The sequence below is a fragment of the Coturnix japonica genome, chromosome 20 (genome assembly GCF_001577835.2).
Source record: "Coturnix japonica isolate 7356 chromosome 20, Coturnix japonica 2.1, whole genome shotgun sequence".
NCBI classification, from domain to species: Eukaryota; Metazoa; Chordata; class Aves; order Galliformes; family Phasianidae; genus Coturnix; species Coturnix japonica.
The window spans coordinates 460,506-482,707 of NC_029535.1; the positions used below are offsets into that span (position 1 = coordinate 460,506).

The 22,202-nt window shown below is 58.6% G+C and overlaps 1 protein-coding gene and 1 long non-coding RNA gene across 3 annotated transcripts; one reads left to right on the forward strand and one right to left on the reverse strand.

Moving 5' to 3' along the window:
• Positions 1-1,366: 1,366 nt before the first annotated feature.
• TP53INP2 (tumor protein p53 inducible nuclear protein 2) lies at positions 1,367-14,796 on the reverse strand. Of its 2 annotated transcripts, none has more exons than XM_015881254.2 (4): positions 14,071-14,796; positions 11,305-11,630; positions 8,936-9,065; positions 1,367-7,409 (listed from the first exon to the last, which is right to left on the reverse strand). In XM_015881254.2, exons 2-4 carry the CDS (start codon positions 11,426-11,428, stop codon positions 7,157-7,159), a joined length of 507 nt encoding a protein of 168 aa, XP_015736740.1. In that variant the 5' UTR covers positions 11,429-11,630; positions 14,071-14,796; the 3' UTR covers positions 1,367-7,156. The 2 variants fall into 2 exon arrangements, with proteins under 2 accessions (XP_015736740.1, XP_015736739.1); XM_015881253.2 differs by having other exon boundaries at positions 8,936-9,266.
• Positions 14,797-15,410: 614 nt separating this feature from the next.
• LOC107322826 lies at positions 15,411-16,718 on the forward strand. The gene is made up of 2 exons (XR_001559061.1): positions 15,411-15,713; positions 15,789-16,718. It is a non-coding gene; the product is annotated as an uncharacterized LOC107322826 (long non-coding RNA).
• Positions 16,719-22,202: the final 5,484 nt, after the last annotated feature.

A 22,202-nucleotide genomic window follows, 5' to 3' on the forward strand; every position in this document is an offset into this window, starting at 1 on the left:
TTATTTGTGTATTTCACTCACACACACATACACATGCAGTCAACTGGAAGCCAGCTGACTTTTTGAGGCGACCTATTTTTACTACTTCCAGAGTTCACCATTTCTTAACCTCATTTTAATCATCCAGCTCATGAGGTTGGTTTCATTCCTTTTGTGGGGTGATGCTGAGGACAAAGCAGAATTGCCCCACGCCTGTCAGACGTCCCACTGCCCCAGTGCAGGTGGAGGGACTGTACTGCAGTGCTGCTGTTCCTGTCCTGTCCATCAGCATGGCAATGCCCACTGCGGCATCTCCATGCTCTGGGCCTGGCCTGGCTGCTGCCACTGCCTGTCAGGTCAGGGGAAGTTCAAGGGGGATGAGGAACTGTACAAAGCTCACAGAACTGAAAGGTGTTTGCAGGAAAGGTCCTTGTTCTGTGGGCAGGAAAAGAGCCTGCAGAGCCTGAAGGTGTTGGTGCTACGAGTGAGAGATCTGCTTTCGAGCTTAGCTCCAGCCATACCAACCACAGCACTGCACCCACAAGGGTTCCTTGTAATATCTATGGGGATCTTTTCCTCCATGGGGAATAAAGGGGTGCGCTTGGGACTGCAGAAAGCACCACCACAGGGGAAGCTGATGGCAGGGTTGTGGTCCAGGGAGATGTGGGCAGGACAAAGTGGGAGGTGGATGGCAGCCCTGGGAAAGGAGGGGTGTGCTGGGGAAGGGGTGGGGGGGCCTTGTGTTGGTGCCCACTGCGAAAGGGAAGCCTGGGGCTGAGAGAGCCTGGTTTGGGGCAGGGAGGGTCAGCGGGTGCTGATAATGGAGGTGTAAACGGTGGGTAAGGGAGGAAGCAAGCATTGCCCTTTCCTTGGCACATGTTAAGCCATGTGTGGAATATTGCCACCTGGTTTCCACAACAATATGCAAGAAAATTGTTAATAACTTGATGGGGGACTGCTAGAGGGTCACCGGGATGGCCGGGGACAGGGAATGCTGGGTGGAGGAGGAATGGAGGAGAGGAGCTCAGCCCTTTGGGTCCCAGAGCAGAAGCTGGAGCTGTGTGCATGGAGCTCCTCTGGGCAGCGCCCTGCCATGGTCAGCAGCCCTCACCATAGAAATGCTTCATCTTCAAAGTGGAACTTATCTCAACTGTCCTCACACTACTCTATGAAGCTTTAGGGTTTGCTAATGGGGGAAGAGTTCTGTAATGACAGCCTGTGCCACCTCTTCTCATCCTTGTCTTTGAAGGGCGCTGCTTTCCATTGACTTGTCTGATAGTTACAGCGTTGATTTTTCAAAGCCCATTTCAAAAGCCAAAACCTTCTGCATTGTGCAGTCAGTCTGTAAGCAGCTGCACTCGTAGGTTTCAGAGGAATACACGTCAAATAGACTTTAAATATATATATATATTTTATTTCTTGTGGTTTTTCTTTATATTAGTCGGGGTTTTTTTTTCAGTCAAAAGACGGCATTATAGTCTAACAACCAAACCCAGGTTACACACACACAGGCACACTACGTAACGTATTCCAGGCAGTCGTGTCCCTCAGTCTGTTGACACGTGGCAAACGTTTAAACAAAGTCCTACAGGAAGCAGACAGCCTTCCCCTACTAACCCTGCTTACATCGATTTAACACGTTAACGCACACAGAGGACGTATTCCATTAGTGTTTTGAACAAGCTTTCTTTCAGTCCTACAGCACAGGTGATGTAGAAAATGTGGGGCTCATTTTTCTCGTCTCCAAAATCACGGTGTCGGTGTCATCTCACCAGTGTAAGGCATTGGGCAGCGGGTCGCCCTGCGGCAGGACATGGCCGTGGGCATCGCATCACATGGCTCTGTGGCTCCACAACCTGCTCAGCATCCGAGCACAGGCGTAAGGCATCCTGCTCAGCCCGCACAGCGCTTTCTCTTTAGAAGAGGACATGGAAGGCAAAGCTGGATGTGGAGCACTGTCCCGGGGCAGCGCTGGCTGCTCAGCCCCACACATGGAGTGGTGAGGAGCTGTGCTGGGGGGGGGCTGAGCACCTCAAAGCTGCCCAGGAGCTTCAGCAGCCGAAATGGGGCTTTGAGGGTGTTCTTTCTGTGAGGCTTCTCTGCAAGTCCCAGCACCTGCTTGTTAAAGCAACGTAGAAACACAGGAGTATTGAAAATGAAATTCCCAGTCATCCCTTGCATAGGACTTTTAACTGTCGTTTGCTGATTTATTCAAGTTCTGCAGTTGTTTAAGGAAAAATAAGATGACAGACCGTGAGCAAAGGGTGGAAGGCACATACACAGTCATACAGCACGGCGATGTGCAGTAAGTTTGGGTGAGTCTTACAAGCAGAATACCGAGTTGGAGGGTGGATACATATAAATAAAGTATTGCAGTGACCCATTGCTCCATACAGGTACATTTGTGATACAAGAAAAAAAACACTATGTGATTGTTACGCCTTGCGCTGTTCCACCACCCCTACACTTCCCAAAGTGTAACTGTGATGAAACAGAGCTAAAGAAAAGATCTAGCAAGACCTGGGCCCGCCTGCGATCAGCTTCCAACAAAGGTGAGTGGGGAAGGTGGAGGAGGGGAGGAGTGGGAGCTCCCCGTGGCTGGTTTTAAGCTGCAAGCTGGAATTATGGTGCTGGTTTCTTTCCCCCCCATTTGAAGGGAATACAATTTCCTCGTGCTCACCCCAGCCCCGCTGCACCAGCAATGGGATGCAGCAGCAGGAGCTGTGCTGTCAGCTGCAGTGGAGCTGAAGCTGTCAGGTTTGTACGCTCAGCTCTAACAGCGTTTTGGTGACTCTGAGCTGGAAAAGCAGCACCCCCAGTGCAGCGCAATGGATGGGGTGGGCACCATCACCTCATCTGCCTGCAGGGAAGAATGGAAGGAATACAGCACGGGACAATTTTGCTGCTCCACAGAGTTGCACGGTTTGTTCAGCCTCATGTTACAAAGACAGAGCTGTAGTTTTCAATAAAGACTGACCTCTTCTAAGAAGCAGAAAGGCCATCTCCTGGTGCACGGACAACATGTGGCACGAGGCCATGGAAGACACTGTGGTCACATTAACATAACAAGGACTGAGCCCTCGATTACACTGGGATAATATTCACCACTTTGAACCACCGGCAGCTGGAACCAAAGTGAAATCCAGGCACACCTCTGCAGGCCTGCTCTAACCGCGAGCATTCTGTGGAGGTCTGGGTGCTGCCAGGCACTGGAGCTGACGCTGAGCCTCTGTGGGAGCAATCATTAAGCTGTGCCATTTGTGTCCCAAGTCTTGCTGCAATGTGCTTTCTTCATTTTCTTGCTCTGAGCAGAACAGGACGGCTGCGCCTCTTTCTGCCCAGTGGGGCTGAATGGAGAAGATGTAAACATAGAATTACCTACTCATTAGCAACGCGCCTGGAGGTACAGTGAGTACTCCTGTGGATGTGATCTTTGGGATGAGCTATGGGGGAAACCTTCTCCATTATAGAAAAGCTGACTCTTGCGGAAAGAACCATTTTCTTCCTACAGCGAACCTTCACGGCACTTGTTTTGGAAAGCACATTAGTGGCTGCAATCTTCAGAGCCCTCTGCCCCACCTCACGGCTCCCGGTGCCAGCCAGAGCCAGAACCAGGCAGCAGGACGTGGCTGTGCTGAGCTGCCGGGGTGGCAGAAGCAATCCTTGTCAGCCTGCCCCAGCACTGCTCCCCAGTGCCTCACCAGCTGCCCAAACCTTGGGGCTTTCACAAGGTGTCAGCCTGCGCTGGGTTGTTCACAGCAGAACAGGCCTGCTCCATTCCAGCAGTACGATGCGAATTGTGGGGATAAACACAAGGGAATCAGGGATGATGCTCACAACACAAGGATGTGGCTGCCGCTCTCATGCCCGCCCGTCCCCACACCGCCCTACAGGCTCTGTGCAGGTGAGTAACTACAGCCTCATGGGCAGTGACTGAACCCACATCCAATTGGAAGTGTCCAGAAGAGCACCCCATGATGGGCCCCAGCCAACCCGTTTGCCCACGCTGTAGCTTCCCCCTGCACAACAAAACGAAGCCATAAACTCGCCCCACTGCCCGAGCAGGACGCAGCCACAACTCTCCCTGCTCTGTGCTCCCCCCCTTCCCACTGGGAGCACCGCACAGCTACTCACTAATCAGAACGACTGGATGCAAAACAGCTAAAAACTAAAAACCCCAAAACAACCGACTGAACATCCAACCAGGAGTTAAAATATTTACAGGTGCACATTTCTGCACACCAAAAAGTTCTCAGTTTTTAAGCACCTTTCATTTGTTTTAAGATTCAAGGAGGCTCGTCACCTCAGTGTGAAGGGTTTTCCTTGATCTTACTACAGTGGGGCAGGAGATTTGGTATCAGGCCGGCTGTGGTGATCACTGCTGGACAGGACAGGAGCAGCGTGGGTCTTCTGCAAAGCACAGTTCAAACGTGTCTCTGCCACAGCATCAGGAGTGTTGGTCACAAAGTGCGAGAAGTGAATCCATACTCACTGTGAACAGGGTTAATTGGTGATTAATAGGTATTAATTAATACGTGAGCAAGTATGCAATCATCAGAGGGGGGAGCCCCAGGAGCCTATTCACCATAGTAAGTGCACTCCACTCGCCCACAGGATGCTACGACTCTGGATTAACCTCTTCGTTAGAACACTGTTAATAATTTATTAACCTTTTATAAAGATACTCTTGATAAAAAGGGTGATAGTAGTTCCACTTATTTTCCTGTGTTGGCTGGGAGCAGCACGATGACAGATGTCTCAGACTGGCACGGAAAGACGCAAGGAAAACAGAACACTCTGCAGTCTCTTCCCCAAAATGGGACAGAGCAACAGTGTTTGCTGTTTGAAACAGATGATGGGAACCAGGGAGGGCTCAGCTGGGGCTGTGGATGCCCCAGTGCCAGGAGGAGCAGGAAGCAGAGGACAGTGTTGACACGGTGAGGGGTCTCCTATGGGGCAACGTGGCTGAGCGGACACAAGACACGCAGTGTGCATGCGGCAGCATTCAGCCCAGGGGCTGCGTGGTGCCCTCAGCACATCAGCACCTCTGAGCTGCAGAGGGGTGGAGGTGGCACCCCCAGCCTTGGCTTTGGGCGCTCCTTGCAGGGGCTGTTGGGACGGGTGGCTGCTCAGATGTGCAGAACTTGCAGCACGTTAAGATGGCTGGGAGGCAGAATTGCTGGCATTGTTAACTTGGTGTGCCTTTGGGCTAGAGAAAAAATTCTTCCTCTGAAGGCATTGTTGGGGCGGGGAACAGCCTGGTGACCAATGGGGACATCATCCAGAGCTCTGGAGACAGCGGGATTGCAGGATGTGGCACCTGGTGTCAAACCCAGCTCTCCTCAGCACACCAAGGTGCCCAATAAAGACTCTGTCGTCCTCAGCAGCACCCGTAGCTGTATTCCTACGAGAGCAGTGCTCCCAGTTTGTACCAGGGATCACTTCAGAAATAAAAAGGCATTTCATGTGAAGCCAAGGAAGCCAAAGGATGTAAACTTTCCCCTCAAGTCAAGGAATCATCCATCAGTCTCTGGTACAGAAATGCAACTGTGCATCTTGACTGTGTCCAGGGTGGGCAGGATGAGGCACTGACCCCTGGCTCGCTCCTACTCTGCTTTGGGAACAAGCTCTGCAACTCCGTTCTTACCATAACAGCAGGAAAAGCAGCACAACACAACTGCCTGTTTTCTGCCTCAGAACTTCAGCCCCGCCTGCTACTGACATTAGAAAAGAGAATTTGAAATGGGGGTTCCTGTTAGGAATGGGAACTGGGATCCCAGCAGCATGGCAGCCAGCGCTGCGCCCAGCAGGACTGGAACGAGAAACTGGCCTGGAAGAATTGAATCTGGAAGGCTCCAATGTGTGGCTTAGAATAAAGGTAATTGAAACACGTTTCCATTCTTCGTGTGCTTTTGGGACCGCTCATCAGAGCTAACAGTAAACCCTGCGGTCTGCAGTCAGGGGTCTGGGAGGCTGCTCATGGAGGAGGGCCTGGGGGTGCGTTTTACTCTCTTTAAAAAAGGGCAGCAGGCTGAGGCTGGGCCTACAACAATTGCCTAAAGGCAGTTCCCACGCTGCCATCCCAGGGGTTCCCAATGCTGACAGGCCAACACGGGGTGCCAGGAGGAGCCCCAGTGCAGCAGCATCGATGAGCATCGCCCAGGCCTGGAGATGGCTGCCCTCAGCAATGCGACGTCGGCAGGTCAGACAGGGCTCCCAGTGCGGCACAGCTCTGGCCTGCATCCCACTGCTCGGCCTCGTGCCGCGACCGCTGGCTTCCATCCTTCCATCTCCCTTCACGTTCTCTGCCACCGGCTCCAACGTGCTTCCACCACCCAGGGGGGCTGCGCGGGTCCGTTCTCTGCTCTGCTGCTGGGGGCGGCTGCCGTTCCTTGGCTGACACAGCGCAGGACTCGGGGCTGCTCGTGGCCGCGGCGCTCTCCGGAGGCTGCGGGGATCCGCCGACGTCCCCGCGGTGCTGCATTGCCCAGCTCTCAGCTCCCGGCGGCGCAACGACGGCTCCCGGCTCAGTGCTTTGTTTCCTGAGATTTCTGGTAAGGTTGTCTTTAAAAATACGAAACGCGAAGCCCCGCCCGGCGGTCTGTACAAATGGCAGTGGGGGTTCATATGACTGTGCTAAAAACGCGATTAAGAAATCTGGGCAGGAATCGGGGCTGCTGGGGTCGCTGGTTTTGCCGGTGCGGAGCAGCCGAGGGCCCCGCAGCGGTGCCAGCAGCTCTGCCCGCAGTCCGCTCTGCCGGCAGCCGGGAGGAGGAAGCGTTGGTTACAGTGTTGGTTTTTCCCCTCGGATACCAAATCTGGTCGCCGTTCCGTTCCCCGCTACGTGGAATCCACTCGTGACATCGCGGTCAGTTCACCTGGAGGGGCGGGATGTCATCAAGAAAGGCACTGCTGTCACAGCTCCTCGGGACACAACCAACGGGGATCAGCTCGGGTTTCGTTAAGGGGCCGTTCCGGGGTGTCGGGGGGTGTCGGGGTGTTGCGGGGTGACCGGCCGGCACGGCGCACAGCGCGGCTCCGCTCCTCCCGTCCGCACCGCGCGAGGCGACGCCGGGACGGCCCGGGGGAGGGAGGGGGGCGGAAGGAGCGCGGGGCGGCGGCGCCGGGGCCGCTGTGAGCGGGGGAACGAGCCCCGCCGGCGGGCGCCGCGCCGAGGTCAGTAGTTGCAGTGGCGCTGGCACGGCTGGTGCAGGAAGCTCCCCGCGCGCTGCCGGGCCCGACGGGGCGGACGTTGCCGGGCCCGGTCCTGCCGCTGCAGCGCCTTCTGGCTGAGCCACGGCTTCTCGGCCAGCTGCTTGGCCCGCTGCACCCGCCGCGCCTGGCTGACCTTCTCCAGGACGGCGGCCTTCACCGACAGGGACGCGCTGCGGTGCGGCACGTGCCGCTCCAGACGGGGCTCCGGCACCTCCCTGTGGGAACACGGCACCGTCAGAGCTCGGCGGTGCCCGGGGCTCTCGTCCCACGCCCTCCCGTGCCCCTGCTCCGCGCAGGGCCCATCCCCGCCGGTGTCCGTGCGAGGGCTGTGGGATGGTCCGGGCGGGAGGGGAACGCTCAAACCCGGCGGGCGGGAGCCGAGCGCAGCCCACGGCCCTATTGCGCCCATCCCGCTCCCTAAGCAGATCCTCTCCCTTGCCGGTTCCCAGCTCCCTTTGGCCTCCCTCCTCCTTCACCCACCAGCACCGAAGTTCCTCCAGAGATGGCGCTGCAGCCCTCAGCGGGGCTTCGCAAAAGAAGCAGGCCAAGAGGGACATCGACCCCGGCCAAACAGGTTCTCCAACCCTGCCTTGTAAGGCTGGGTGAAAAGCAAAGCCGTGACACCAGGAATGCTTCCCTGACATGGGGAAGGGCTCACAGGGCCATGGCAGCAGCAGCCCAGCACTGCAGCATCAGGGCTGGGCCGGCTGTCACAGTCAGGGCTTTCCTGAGCACTGTGAGGGACAGCCATGGGGAGAGGACAGAGCTCCCCATGTTGCACAGAGACTGTAGATGTGGGAAGGGCAGATCCAGGGGCTGCATCCTGTCAGCTCCCAGGGAAGGGGATGGCAGGGGTCTGGGTCTGGTTGGAACCTTAGTTAGGTGGCAGATTATGGCATCTCTGTTTAACTACATCCCCTGTTTTACTGGAATATGGGCCAGAAAGAAACATCTGCACCCACATGTGGTGGGTGAAGGGGGGAAGCACCCTGACCCACTGCCATGCACAGTGGCAGCATGACCAGAGCCAGCAAAGAGCCAGGAGAGAGAGCTGGTGGCAGCAGGCTGCAACATTCCCCTGTATGGGGAAAATGGGGGCTCAGGAGCAGCGATGTGCTCAGGGACACCCTCTCCTGGTGAGGCTTCTTTGCTCATGCTGTTCTTATGCAAGCCACCAGGCTTAAGCCCAGCCTGGCAGACTCCCCAGCCTGGCAATAGGGTGACGTGCAATATGCAGGAGAGGATGAGGACAAGGCCAGTGCCTCCCCAGCAGCAAGCACTTAGCAAGGGTTTCACGTGGCCAGTCCCATGCCTGCCGTCATTTTAACATGGTCCTAGTGCATGCCAGAATACTTTCAGGCATGGAAGCTGCTGTCCTTGCATGGCGCTGGCCAAGGCACCCTGCCAGATAGGACACAGGGACACTGATGTCACTGACTCACAAGATGGCTCTGGTTGGAAGTGACCTTCAAAGCAAATCATGCCCAGTCCCCTACCACGGGCATCTTTACCAGACCAAGTTGCTCAAAGCTGACCTTCAATGCTTCCAATGACAACGGGGCATCCACAACTTCCCTGATCAACCTGTTCCAGCATCTCATCACCTCTGGCATTAAATATTTCCCTAGGCCAACCCAAATCTACCTTTTAAAACCACTAACCCCACTCCCCCTGGGTGTGCAGCATGGGCAAAATGCTGCATGCTGTGCACGGCCACCCTGGTCCCTGAGCTCATGCTCACCTGGCAGCATCGTCCTGAGGTCCCTCTGCATCCAGCTCGAGGGTGCTGGTGACGTAGACAGACATGCTGGGGTGCTCGATGAGCAGGTCCTCCATTGGGCTGCTGCCCACGCCATCGGGGCCAGGCTCCTCTGCAGTAAAACAGGGGGGAGGGGTGACAAACCAACTCTCGTCCATCAAGCAGGGGCTGGGCAGGGTGGGCATGGGGCTGCCGGTGTGAGCTGGGACCGGGGCCGGCGGCGAGGCAGGTGGTGGTGCCGGATGGGGCCGCACCGAGCACCCGTGGCCACCGGCCCCTGCCCGCCGCTGTGCACCGGGGCAGGCAGCACCGCCTGGGGAGCAAGCGGGGTGCAGAGCCATGCGGGGCGCAGCGGGGACACACACACACCATGTACAGTGGGGAAAGGGGGGAGAGAAAGGGGCATCATTAGTGTGTGATGAACCCACGGCACTGCCGCCGCAGATGGGCACAGGGAGCCCCCGTGCCCTGTGTGCTGACCCTGTAATGGGTCCTGCTGGGGGGTTTCACCAAAAGTTGGGGATCCTGGCAGAAATTCTTTTCTTTCTTGAAGCAGAGAAAGAAATTTGGCTAAATCAATCAATCAGTCAAGAATCCTTGCTTTTGTCTGCAAGCTTTCCTAGATCACCTGAACTGCACCATTGAAGAAGGGCAGCAAACTACACTGTGCACACGGGGAAGCCAAACACACACAGTGCACACCTCTTCCCTGGAAAAAAATCTTTCCCATGGAATATCAGAGCTCCACCAGATGTTTTCACATCACCTCTGACTGCAACCTGCTGGCTGCCTCCTCCTGCACTGCCACGCAGCCACCAGGGCCATGCCCTGCTTGGGGTGGGCTCAGTGCAGACTATATAGACAGGGTGAAGGTGCAGGAGAAATCGGAGGCAAACATGAGCCTGTGCTGCCTAAACAGCCTGGAAAAAATACAAAGCACAGGGCAGGTGTTTGCTCCTCCTGCCTGGGAACAGGGCCGGCCACAATTAGCCTCACAGGCAGAGAGCACCTTGCTTCAGGCCAGTGGGCAGCAGGCAAGGAACAGCTGTGACTGTAGCAGGCTGCAGACTGCTTGCCAATAGCAGACACAGAGCTTAGACTCAGCGCTGCTCCCCAGGGTCAAGCATGCTCCCAGGACACGGGGCCACACGTGCTAAATTATCCCCATCCATCCCAATGAGGGCCCTGGATGTCACAGGGGCTGCCCACAGCAGCTGGGGACTTGCAGCTGGGAGCCTGCACATGGAGCCCTGGAGATGTGTCCCGTGGGACCATGCAGTCAGGTGCACTTTGTGCTACATGGGTCAGAGACCTGGAGGCCACTGGGGGAGAGCCGGGCTGTAAGGCACTCATCTGCCACAGCACAGAGGCCAGGGCTGAAGCCAAGAGTCTTTGGTTTGGAAGTGCTTTACATAACTCTGGGCTCCAAAATAGGACTGAACTATATTGATCCCTCGCTGGTTGGGGAATGCTTAGGCAGCCGTGGTGCCGACAGGGATTAGCAGTGGGGTGCCAGGTCCACGCAAGCTCCCTGCTGGAAGTGCTGGCTGTGCATCAAGGGCCTGGCTGCTTCAGTTAAAAAACAAAACAAAAGTCACCTAGAAAAACAGCCAGCCTTGGAGCCCTGCTGAGCAGGCTGCAGTGGTGGGCAGTGAGGAGCAGCAGCCCACGGCCTGCAGTGCAGCCAGCTGTTTGTGTGTGCCTGTGCAAGCAAGAGGTCACAAAATGATCATTGCAATCAGCTGAATCATCGACCCTACAATAGCAACCCAATGATCATAATGGAGCTGGAGAAGCCCTCATGCACAAGGAATGCATACGGCCTGGCTGCTGTCAGAGGGGCACAGCCAGCCCTGGAGGAGAGAGCATGGAGGGGCTCCCCAGACACAGTGACATCACAGCAGCAGACCTCACCTGCTCCTGTCAAACGTGCAGGGCATGCCTTGGGTAGATAAACCCTCACAAAGGCTTTTGGAGAGGAGATTTCCCCCCTTGGGTGGCTTCAGAAGACTCCAATGTGTTGCAGAGCTGAAGATGGCTGCAGGGGGGGTGGCCGTGAGAACACGGTCCCAATACAGTGCAGGGGATGTGGCTGTCATCCCTACCTGCCCTTGGCTTAGCCAAGGCCACGCTGCTCTGCCCCCCACCCAGTGAGCAGGTGGGACCACCCCAAAGCCCAATTCTCCTCCTGACCCAGAACTGTGCAGGAGTCCCATCCTGGCACCAAGAGCCTGGGAGCCCCAGGGCAGCATCTCCACTGCGGGGCAAGCTATGCCATCACCTGACAGCACTTGCCCGGCACTGGAGAGACAAGTCCCTTCAGCAGCTGTGTGAAACCTTACTTCTCTCACCTCCAAGCTCGATTATGAGCCATCCATCCTCCTCCTCCTCCTCGGAGACAAAGGGCTTGGGCTCCTCCAGGCCCTCTGGTGCGCTGCTGTCACTGAAGAAGAGGCTGGTGAGACGCTGGAACATGGTGGGGAGCAGTCAGGTGGGACAGGAGAAAAGCGGCTGCTAAGTGCCCGCCTCAATGCGGGGATGGGCAGACAAGGAAGGGCACAGAGCTCTGTTGCTGCAGGTCCTTCCTTGTGGCAGGAGTGCTTTGCTGAAGTCTTTGCTGAGTTACAGGGAGTGCAGTGCAGTTATGAGGTTCTTCACTTGGCTTTAGTGCAAAGGCCTGCAAAAGGGAACAGGGGCATTCAGGCCAGAGGAATGGTGCCAGTGGGCACAGCAGGAAGGTGGTCCCAGCCCCTGCTGCAGCAAAGGATGCGCTGCACGTGACATGTTAGAAATGTGCACTCGCTGGGGATGGGCTCCAAGGGCTAAAAGGGCTCCAAGGGGAGCACTCTCACCTCCAGAAGCCTCACTAGTGCTGTAACCTGTTCTGGGCTGGCTTAATTCTGAAAGATGTCACTGTTAGATTCTCTGTGCGTCATTTGCAGAGATGCTCTCCTCAAGCACCTGCGTGCATTTCATTGCCACCCTCTGGCTCTGGGAGGTGACCATGTCACACACACCACCACTGCTACTTGTCAATGATGCCCCAAACCTGTACCAGCCAGGCCTCCAAACCCAGCGCCGCAGGGCACACACACACACAGCCACGCATAGAGACAGCCACCCCAACTGCACCCACTGGGTGGGCACTCCCAGCAGACACCCACTCACTGCCATGTGTGCCTGGTGCACCCGAGCTGAGGGAACAGGGGCAGAGCCAGGGCTACACGCAGCAGGATTAAGCACACCACGGCCCACAGTCCAGGCAGGGCGAGGGCTGTGTCACCTCTGCCCTGGGCTGTGCCCTCCTCCAGCCGGACCTCGTTACTGCTCCAGCTTCCTGCAGGGGAAGAGCCCCACAGCTCAGCGTGGGGCCAGCGCTCCGATTTCATTCATGGCTGCAGAGCCCTCAGAGCAGACAGATGGCAGACACGAGGGGCAGAGCATTAACCGCGCTCAGAAAACGCATTTGGTCCAGAGACAAAAAAAGGACACGAAAACGCCACCGTGGCTGGACATAGAGAACAGCAAAGCCCCCACGCTGACGGCAGACGGGATCCCCCCCGTCCATCATCCCGGGAGGGTTCCCTCTGCCAGCACTGAAGCGCAGCGGAGGAGCTTCCCCGCTCGGAGACGCGGCCACGGCAGCGCTGTGCCCCGGGACCTCGGCCACAAGCACGGCATCTCAGCACCGCCCATCCACGCGCTCATCACCAAAGCACCGGGCAGCCCCATTTCCTGGAGCATCGAATCCTAACAATAAAATTATAGATTCACCATCGTGGAGGCAAACAAGAGCGACGCACCCCCGGGCTCACCCAGGCGCCGACCACGGCTGGGATGTCCCCGCTGCCCACACGGAGCGGCCCCAGCTGTGCGCCCAGCGAGCTCCAGGGCCGCGAGGAAACCCCCGGCAGCTCCGCCCTTTGAGGACAGCAGCGCCGGGAAGCGGCACCGCCGAGCCCTGCCGTCCGTCCCGGCACAGCGGGAGCTGCTGACGCTCAGCGCAGCGGTACGGATCAGGTGCGCGTCCCAGCACACGTGGGAAGCGCTATTTGTGGCTCACCTCACCTAAATTAGACAACACTCCGGCACCGCGACACGGGGGCGGCCCCGCTCCCCTCCCCCCCCGGCCGCCCGCTGCCCTGCGGGGTGACCCCGCGTCTCGCAGCTCCCGGCGGCCCCACGCGCAGCCCCGCAGCCACCGAGCAGGGCCGGGCCCACAGCCGGGCACCCCCAGCGCTGCCCACGAGGCGGCACGGGCTCATCCTCGAGGGAAACGCTCCCCCCGCGCTCTTCCCGTCGCACCCGACCACACGAGCAGCAGAAACGGCGACAGCGCGGAGCGGGAGGAAGCGGAGCGGTATTTTGGAGGATTAAAAATAACAGCATTTATTCTTCGGGGTTAAAGAAAGAAAACAGCGGCTGCTGCCGGAGCTGCGCAGCGCCCGCCCGACCGACCGACGCCCGTGCCCGTAACGGAACCGCAGCCGAGGCCGCGTCCCGCAGCACGAGGGCGTCCCGGGGGCGGCGGTGACAGCAGCACGGAGCCCGCGGGAACGGGACACGCGGCGCCACGCGTGAGGCCGCGGGAACGAGAGCGGGGCTGCCGGGATGGCACACCGGGATGGCAGCCCGCACAGCCGCCATTTCCAAACCAACCGCCCCCCCCGCTGAGCCCGCGCGGCCCACACGGCGCCGGGACCGCCGGTATCAGTGACCGCCGGGCGGTGCCGGTATCAGTGACCGCCGGGCCGTGCCGGTATCAGTGACCGCCGGGCGGTGCCGGTGCCGGGCCGGGCCGCGCGGGGTCGCGGGAGGACATTGCGGGGGGGATGCGGCCCGGTGACGTCTCAATGTCATATGGAAATGAAGTGACGTCACCGCAGCTTCCAACCCGGCGCGGCCAATGGGAGCGGGGCGCAGGCGCGGGGCTTAATCCGGCGGAGCCGAAACAAACAACAGCGCGGGGGGGGGGGGGGGCGGCCCCGGCCCGGCCCGGTCCAAAGCCCCCGCACGGCCCGGCCCGGAGCCCCCCGCCCTACGGCCGGCACCGCCCGACGCCCCGCCGCTCCCGGAAACCCCGGACCCCCCCCCCGTTCCCCGCAGCGCGCACTCACCTGCCGGTATCGGTACCGGTCGCTGTCGGCGATGCGGCACCGGCGGGCGCGGAGTTGTGTTGGGAGCGGCCCGTCAGGCCCGTCCCGGTGTCGCTCCGCGTTGTGCCCCGCGCCCGCCGCTGCCCCGCACTAATCGGGACCTTCCGACAGCTGAGCGTGACGTCACAAAGCGGCCCGCCCGCCCCCGCCCCTCGGCCAATGGGAGGCGGCGCCGCGGGGGGCGGGGCGGAACGTGGGAGGTTCGCGTGTCCGTGTGCCCCGTGTCCGCGGGGACCGGCGGTGTCGGACACCCGTGTTGCTCCGGAGCCCTCGGCCCGCAGCGCTCCGGGCCGTTGGGCGGTGCCGGGCCCTTCCCCTGCGCGCTCGGCACGGAGCGGGGCGGGCGGATCCCGTGCAGAGCCCGTCACGTGGCGCCGGGAGGCAGGAAACGGTCCGCGCGTGGATGGAGCGTTCCGGGCACAGTCATTAACGGGGCGGCGTGTCCGCGTCACGCGACACGGCCCGGACTCACGGCACCGCGAGCCGCAACGCCCCGTCACCGACTGACGGCGGGCGGAATTTAATGGCGACTCGTTCAAACCCGCGCTTCTCCATTAAGTAACGTTACGGCGGCAGTCCCGCCAGCAGCGCCCGCAGGAACGGCGGCTGTACGGAGCTGTGCGGGGCTGTGCGGGGCTGTGCGGGGCTGTACGGAGCTGTACGGAGCTGTACGGGGCTGTACGGATCTGTACGGGGCTGTACGGAGCTGTACGGAGCTGTGCGGGGCTGTACGGAGCTGTGCGGGGCTGTACGGAGCTGTGCGGGGCTGTGCGGGGCTGTACGGAGCTGTGCGGGGCTGAGAGGGGCTGTGCGGGGCTGTACGGGGCTGTACGGAGCTGTACGGGGCTGTACGGATCTGACGGGCTGTGCGGAGCTGTACGGAGCTGTACGGAGCTGTGCGGAGCTGTACGGAGCTGTGCGGAGCTGTGCGGGGCTGTACGGAGCTGTGCGGAGGTGTACGGAGCTGTGCGGGGCTGTGCGGAGCTGTGCGGAGGTGTACGGAGCTGTGCGGGGCTGTGCGGGGCTGTGCGGAGCTGTACGGAGCTGTGCGGGGCTGTGCGGGGCTGTGCGGGGCTGTACGGAGGTGTACGGAGCTGTGCGGGGCTGTGCGGGGCTGTACGGAGCTGTGCGGGGCTGAGAGGGGGCTGTGGGGCTGTACGGGCTGTACGGAGCTGTACGGGGCTGTACGGATCTGTACGGGGCTGTGCGGAGCTGTACGGAGCTGTACGGAGCTGTGCGGAGCTGTACGGAGCTGTGCGGAGCTGTGCGGGGCTGTACGGAGCTGTGCGGAGGTCGGTGTACGGAGCTGTGGCGGCGGGCTGTGCGGAAGCTGTGCGGAGCTGTGCGGAGGTGTACGGAGCTGTGCGGGGCTGTGCGGGGCTGTGCGGAGCTGTACGGGGCTGTACGGAGCTGTACGGAGCTGTGCGGGGCTGTGCGGAGCTGAGCGCGGGCCGTGATGGCGCGATGCCGCTCGGAGCTGCCCAAGTGGCTGCGCCGTGTTTGGGTGACCGCTACAAACCGCACGGCTGCCAGGGCGGCTTCACCGGCTGCTCGTGAGCTGCAGCACCCGGAGCTGCTGGCGGGGAGCACGGCCGGCATGTAACGTAAGTGCTCCGCTTCGGCGCTGACGCCAGCGGGCAGCACGGCGGCTCTCATTTCTCTGCCTTTGTTCAAAGCAGAACGTTGGGTCCAGCTATCCACAGCTCCTGGAGAAACGAGACGCTGGGAAATAGGAGCGTGGCAGGACCTCTGAGCCGTCTCAGCACCGCCTGCAGCACCGGGGCCCCGTGCTGAGCGCAGGCCGGGCTGGCGGACTGTGTGGGGTATCCACCTACCGCCAACCCACCTCCCTCAGTACAACTCCTGAATGGTTCCCAACACTGCAGGGACGGTGACTCCACCACCTCCTCGTGCAGCCCGTTCCGCTGCCTGACCACTCTTTGGAGAAGACGTTATTCCTAACATCCAGCCTGAACCCCCCTGGAGCAACTTGAGGCCATTCCCTCCAGTCCTGTCACTAGTTATGCAGGAGCAGAGGCCGACACCACCCCTCCCCCCCTACCAGCCACATCCTCCCTTTAGGTAGTTGTAGAGAGCAATGAGGTCCCCCCTGAGCCTTCTCATTTCCAGACTGAACAATGCCAGCTCCCTCAGCTTATGGTGAGCATGGGGACACCCGCTCTGCCCGTGCTGGAGGTTTCCACTGGGGCTGCTCAGCTCTGCAAGGAACCGACCATTTGGGAATGTGTGGCTGTTTCAGGGCTGGGGATGGATCCTTCTCTGGGGACACCTCCAGTTGCTCAGCTGTGAACCCCCAGTGATTGCAGCCACAGCAGCCCCAAGGAGCAGCCCTGAGCACGGCACCTGGGGATGTGGGGAAGCTGTACCCAGGGCACAGGACTGAGACAGTCTGAGGTGCTGGGAACTGCAGCCAACACGGCCTTCCAGCAGCAAAGGAGTTTACCTACAGCAAACAATGAAGAGCACTCAGAAAATGCTGAACATCAGGTGGTGACCTCACTTGACATAAATCTGGGTGTTAAATTTACACTTCTCTGAAAAGAAAAAAAGAAAATAATAATAAAAAAGACTTTATTTGCAAAGATGAACACAGTAGAGGCATTCTCCATTCATTAAAACAAGTAAGCAGACTTGCACTCTATTTCAAATTAGGGTCAATTGTCCCTAAATAACTGTTTGTGCAAGAAAATCACCAACTGGCTGCCAAACAAAGCCAAGCACCCCTTGAAGCAAGGACTGCAAAGCACGTGGACTTAGGGGGGCTGCCCAAGGCAGGTGTGTGAGGCAGGAGTGGGACGCACGATCCCCCCCGGGGGAGTTTTGATTTTCTCTGCCCAGCCCCTGCAGGGCACCCTGCCAGCATCCTCGCCTGACCCGGCCAGAGTGCTCTGACTCAGTGCCTCTTTGACTGACATCTTGTTTTCTACCAGCTCCTGGCTTGGCTCGGGGACAGGAGGAAACGGGAGCTGCTGGGGTGTGCTCAGTCATCCTCCCCAGGGTGGTTTTGGGGTGTGTGCCTCATCCAGGGGCTGCCTGTGAGGTCACGGTGTCTGATGGCCATGTGCTCAGGTAAGGTGATGTCACGGAGTTCTCTCTAGAGCTCACTCCGGGACAGTGGGAACAAACCCGGGGGAGCAGGAACAAAAGTCCCCCCCCTTTTCTCTAGCGGCACTGTATGGCACGGCGCGGCCCGGCCCGGCCACGTGCGTTTAGGGAGAGGGGAAGGGAAGGGAGATTGCGATTATGTCTAACAAAAAATGAAGGAGAAAAAAAAAAGGTGATCTGAGAACGAACGGCAGTTTAATAACCTAATAACGCTGAACAACAACAAGAGAGTTTCAACAAAGAGAATACCAAGTCCCCAATCTCACCGATGGAGCTGTGGAAGGCAGGAAGGTCTGACCACGTTGTCTCCTCGCAGGGAGCCGGTCCAGCAACCCCGTCCCCTTCCTCACTTCCCTTCCGGTGCCCCTCCCCACATGAACATTTAAGACAGTCCACAGAAAAAAAAAACTTGTCCCCTTTACTCCCATTATTAGGCATGGTGTTCTGATGTCCACATACCAACACCAACCAAATTGCAAAACCATAACAGGTGGCTTTGTAACAGCGGTGGCCCAGAGGGAAAGCAAACAATATGTTCCCTCCAGCCTTGAAAAATCATGTTGAGTGGCAGGAAGCGGTTGGAAAATTCACCTCCCAACCTCCCTAGTCCTTTCTGGGGAGAAAACTGGGGGGACAAGGATGAGGGGAAGCTGTCAGGCCACCCAGCTCTGTGTCACTGCACAGCACCAGAGGGGACGAAGGCCAGGCTGCCTGCAACCGGAGCTGTGCTGCTGACATTTCCCTGTCTGGAAGGCAACACTGGAGCTGCGAGCTGCCGTCCCTGTGGGGAACATAGCTGTGTCTGGGAGGTCAGCAGCTCCAGGCGCTGCTGTGCTCAGGGCGGGGGCTCTGTCCCAGCTCACCTGGGGTTCAGCATTGCTCAGCCTGCAGGGCCTTCCTGATGTCAGGGCTGGCTCCCACCAGGCTCAGCCTGGGTTGCAGGCTCCTCGTCTGCGCCGGTGTCTGTCCTTGCAGTGACTTCACCTGCACTGATGTTATCTTCAGCCTGTGACATTGCAGAGTGCTGCTGTCGGTGGCAACACACATGGGTTAGGGGCACAAAGGAGGCTACAAGGGGGAGCAGCCATGAGGCGGTGCTTTTCACAAGCTGCCATGAGCTGCATTGGTCTGGATATTCTACTTAGCAGTTCTTTATGCCCTTTATGATCAAGATGGCATAACCAGGTATAAAAAATGGGAGATGGATCTGGGGTGCTGATGGAGATCCCAGAGCAGGCTCCTCCTTTACACTTTCCTCCTCACTGAGCCCCTTGGCTGTATGGCAGCATAGAGAGAAGCCCATGGAGCCTCGTGGCACAGCCACCCACAGAGCCACGCGGCACCGGGACAGGAGATCTCTGCCTGTTACTGGCAGAGCATTGGGGAGGCTCAGAGCCACGTTCCTGTTGTCACCCAGCTCTGAAACCCAAGAGAGCTCCTGGTACGGAAGGGCAGCTATAAATGTCCTGCCCCGAGCAGCTTCTGCTATATTGAAGGGAACACTAAAGTCTTCCCTTAATCCACAGTCTGTTTTTGTGCTGAGATGATGGGAATAGATCCCCAGCTGCCTCCTCAAGATTTTACATGCTCACATCCCTGCTCCCACCATCTTGTTCTCCCCACACCCACCTCAGGGACCTGAAAAACATGTTCCTGAGCATCCTGAAAAAATCCTCTGACCTTGGCACCTGGCTGCAGAGAGCTGCAAGTCACAGCAGTGCTGGCAATGGGGCTGTGGAGCAGAGGGCAGGTGCTATCTGTGCACCATCCTGAGACCTCTGGCACATACAGGAATCTTTAAATGAACATGTGCAGCCCTGAAGGCAGCATGGCTCCCTGGCTCACACAGCCCATGTTCTGGCTGCAGGCTGAGCTCAGGGCACAGCAGGGCACAGCCTTGAGAGCTCACCTGGCTCTCACAGGTTCACCATGCCGGGGCTGAGCGCTGAACCTGCAGTGCATTGAGCACTGCGGTGCATTGTGCTGCGGTGACAGCGTTGGGTCTGTCTTCCACTGGGTGCTGCAGAGCTGTCCCCGTGTCCCTGCTCAGCCCTGCAGAGCCTGGATCCTGGCCCTCACAGTCCTCCTACAGGGCCTAAGGAAGAAGGAAAAGGAGTTTAGGACATTACTTTCTCTCATTTTTGCAGTGCTAATAACCCAAAAAGCTCATTTTCTTCTCAGCACCTTTCTAAACATCTGGATATTGGAGGACGCTGAAAACTGGGAGGCTTGGAAGCCATGACGCAGCCAGGCACAAGGGCAAGAAGGGGCCTTAAGTCAGCACTTGGCCCAAAAATAGCACAAGAGGGTTATCTGAAAAATGCACTAAATATAGACAAAGCCAGCTCAGGGCCCAGCACTGCACAGACAGCCCGGCATGTGGCAGCCCCTCACAGCCCATGTGCCACCACAGTCCCCGCTGGGGCTGGCTCACACCCCATGCCTCACAGTGCTGCCCACACAGCCCAGGTGGGAACCAGCATCCTGCAGCTCCTCACACCTCCGGTGTTCACTGATTTCTGAGTTACCAGGATTAAAATCAAAACTCCCCTAAGGATGAGGATCGAGATAACGGCGGGAAATATGTTGGATAGGACCAGGTCTTGGCTCAGGGGGCTGAATTGTTCTAGGCAAACTCCCTAACAGGTCCAAAACCCCCGAGGCCCACACAGCAGCCCTGGCAGTCACAGCCAGAGCATGAGCCACTCACTCCATCAGCAGGGGCCTGGCCATGTGCTTGGTTCATGGATTTGGGTAAATTCCTCCCCAGGCATGTCTGACACAGCCACACAGGGCTGCACAGAGGCACCTGAGAGCACACACACCTCCTGCACCACTGCTCCCCACCTATTCCTCATTTCCACCTGCGGTTTTAACCACAGAGGGAACGGGTTTTGTAAGGTCAGAAACACAAACACACTGTTGAGGTCAGCAGACAGACCTTCCCTGACCTGCTGGGCCACAGCCCATGGGCTCATCATTTCTTTCATGTGTCATTGTGTTGTAGATAAGCGCTCACAGACAGCGCCCGGCTCTCCTGTCCTCACCTGTGCATGCACTGCCAAAGCCCAGTGTTGTCTTGGGCCCAAGGAAGACTGGGGGCCAGGAGGGAGTTAGGCAGGGCGGGTGGCTGAACATGGGCTGGCAGCAGCAGATTCCTGTGCCCTGTGAGCTCAGCTGAGCAGCAGGGCTGTCAGGGGTCGGTCCGTGGCAGCTGGATGCAGCCATCCCCATGCTGCCATCCCCACATCCTGGCACCATCTCCCAGGCAGCTCTTCTCTTGCAGGTGGTCTGTGCACAGGGCTTACATGACAGTGAACTCTCCCCCAGTCCCACCCAAGTGGTGCCAATGACACCAGGGCGCTGGCAGGGAGAGCACATTTTGGAGAGCTCATGCTGTTCTGTCTGCAAACCTCTTCACCTCTCACCCTTCACACACTTAGATAAAAGGCTCTTACAGAACTGCTTCTCCCACAAAACCCATTTTGCCTCAATTTGATTCTTTGTGTAACTCAGGTTGTTGAAAAAACCACCCTTTACTTCCTGCTCTTCCGCTGCCAAAGGCCACCGTGCAGGTGATGCAAGAGCTGGCTGTGATTGCAGCACAGCTGTGCCCCAGGCACCAAGGGTTGCACAAGGGGCAATGATGAGCAGGTGCAAAACCAGTCTGAAGAGCCCACCCCCCCATGTGTAAGGTGGAAATAAGGCTTTTGGTTGTGATACAGGGCACCTGGTTCAGGCTCAGAAATGCTGCATTAAGACCAAGGCAAAATTCCAGCATTTGTGCCTTCACAGAAGTTCCCCATAGTTTCCCCAGAGCTCAGACTCCGGAGCTGCCAGGTGTGACAGACAGCCCAGGAGTCGCTCCGCTCAAGAGGCAGCACAGCGCTGCGTGCCCGGCACTGCTCTGTGGTGAGGCTCAAGTGAGGGCACGAGGGAAGGGGAAAGATTTTGGAGTTTCCTCCCAGGTCCCCCCGGGTGCACAGCAGCGACTCACATAACCATGGGACAGACGGGCATGGACTTCAAAGGGCCGCGTCCCACGGGACAAAACAGCCACGGGGCAGTGACTCTTCCTGCGAGCCACTCAGCGGGTGCAGCACCCGGCAGCGATGCGGTGCTCAGAGTCACGCAGCAGGAAGGCTGGGTGCGGGGCAGCGATAGCCCCGAGGGCCGGGTGGGGACGGACGGGAACCAGAGGTCGCTGGTTCTGAGCCCCCCCCGCCTTCATCCCCGCTGCCCAGAGCAGTTCCCAGGGCCTCGTAATGGCACCGTCCACCCGGACCAGCCTCTCCCTGCGAACGGCTGTCCCCTCTTCTTCCCAGCCACCCCACGGGGTGACGGGACCCTGCCTCACCGTGCCGGTACGATGGGAACGCTCCCGAAGTAACCTGCACCCGGGCAGCAGCATCACCCTCAGCCCCTGGAAAGAGCCCAGCGCTGGCCGGAACAAGGAGAGAGAGCTGAAGTCCTCTCCTGTCCTCGGAGGATGCGCGTCACCCTCTCCCTCCTGCCGGGGGGAACGCAGCGCTTCCCGCACATCCTGCTCATGCAGGAGGAGCGTCGCTAGGCGTTTGTGTCCCCAGAGAGCACAAAAATGGGGCTGATGGTGGGAACAGAACACTGCGGGTGACCAAGAACCCCAAAGAGCAGCAGTCTGTGCCCAGCTCTGGGCAAGAACGAGGTGAGCAGAGCAGAGTCCTTCTTCCCAAATCAACCTGTTCCCTCACGGTTATCTGCAGACCACAAGCAGAAAGCACCTTTTCCTTCAGTTCACTAGACTGCAGGAAGAAATGGGCACTTTAGCCTGACCCTCAAGCCTGGGAACTGCAGAAAGCACTGAGCCCAAAGATTTCTGCACCCAAATCCCTCACACCTGGCAGCCACCCACACGGGGGGGGAAGGAGGAGAGGGGGTTTCTCAAGTGTGATTTTCACACTAATAGATATACAAATAGAAAGCAACCG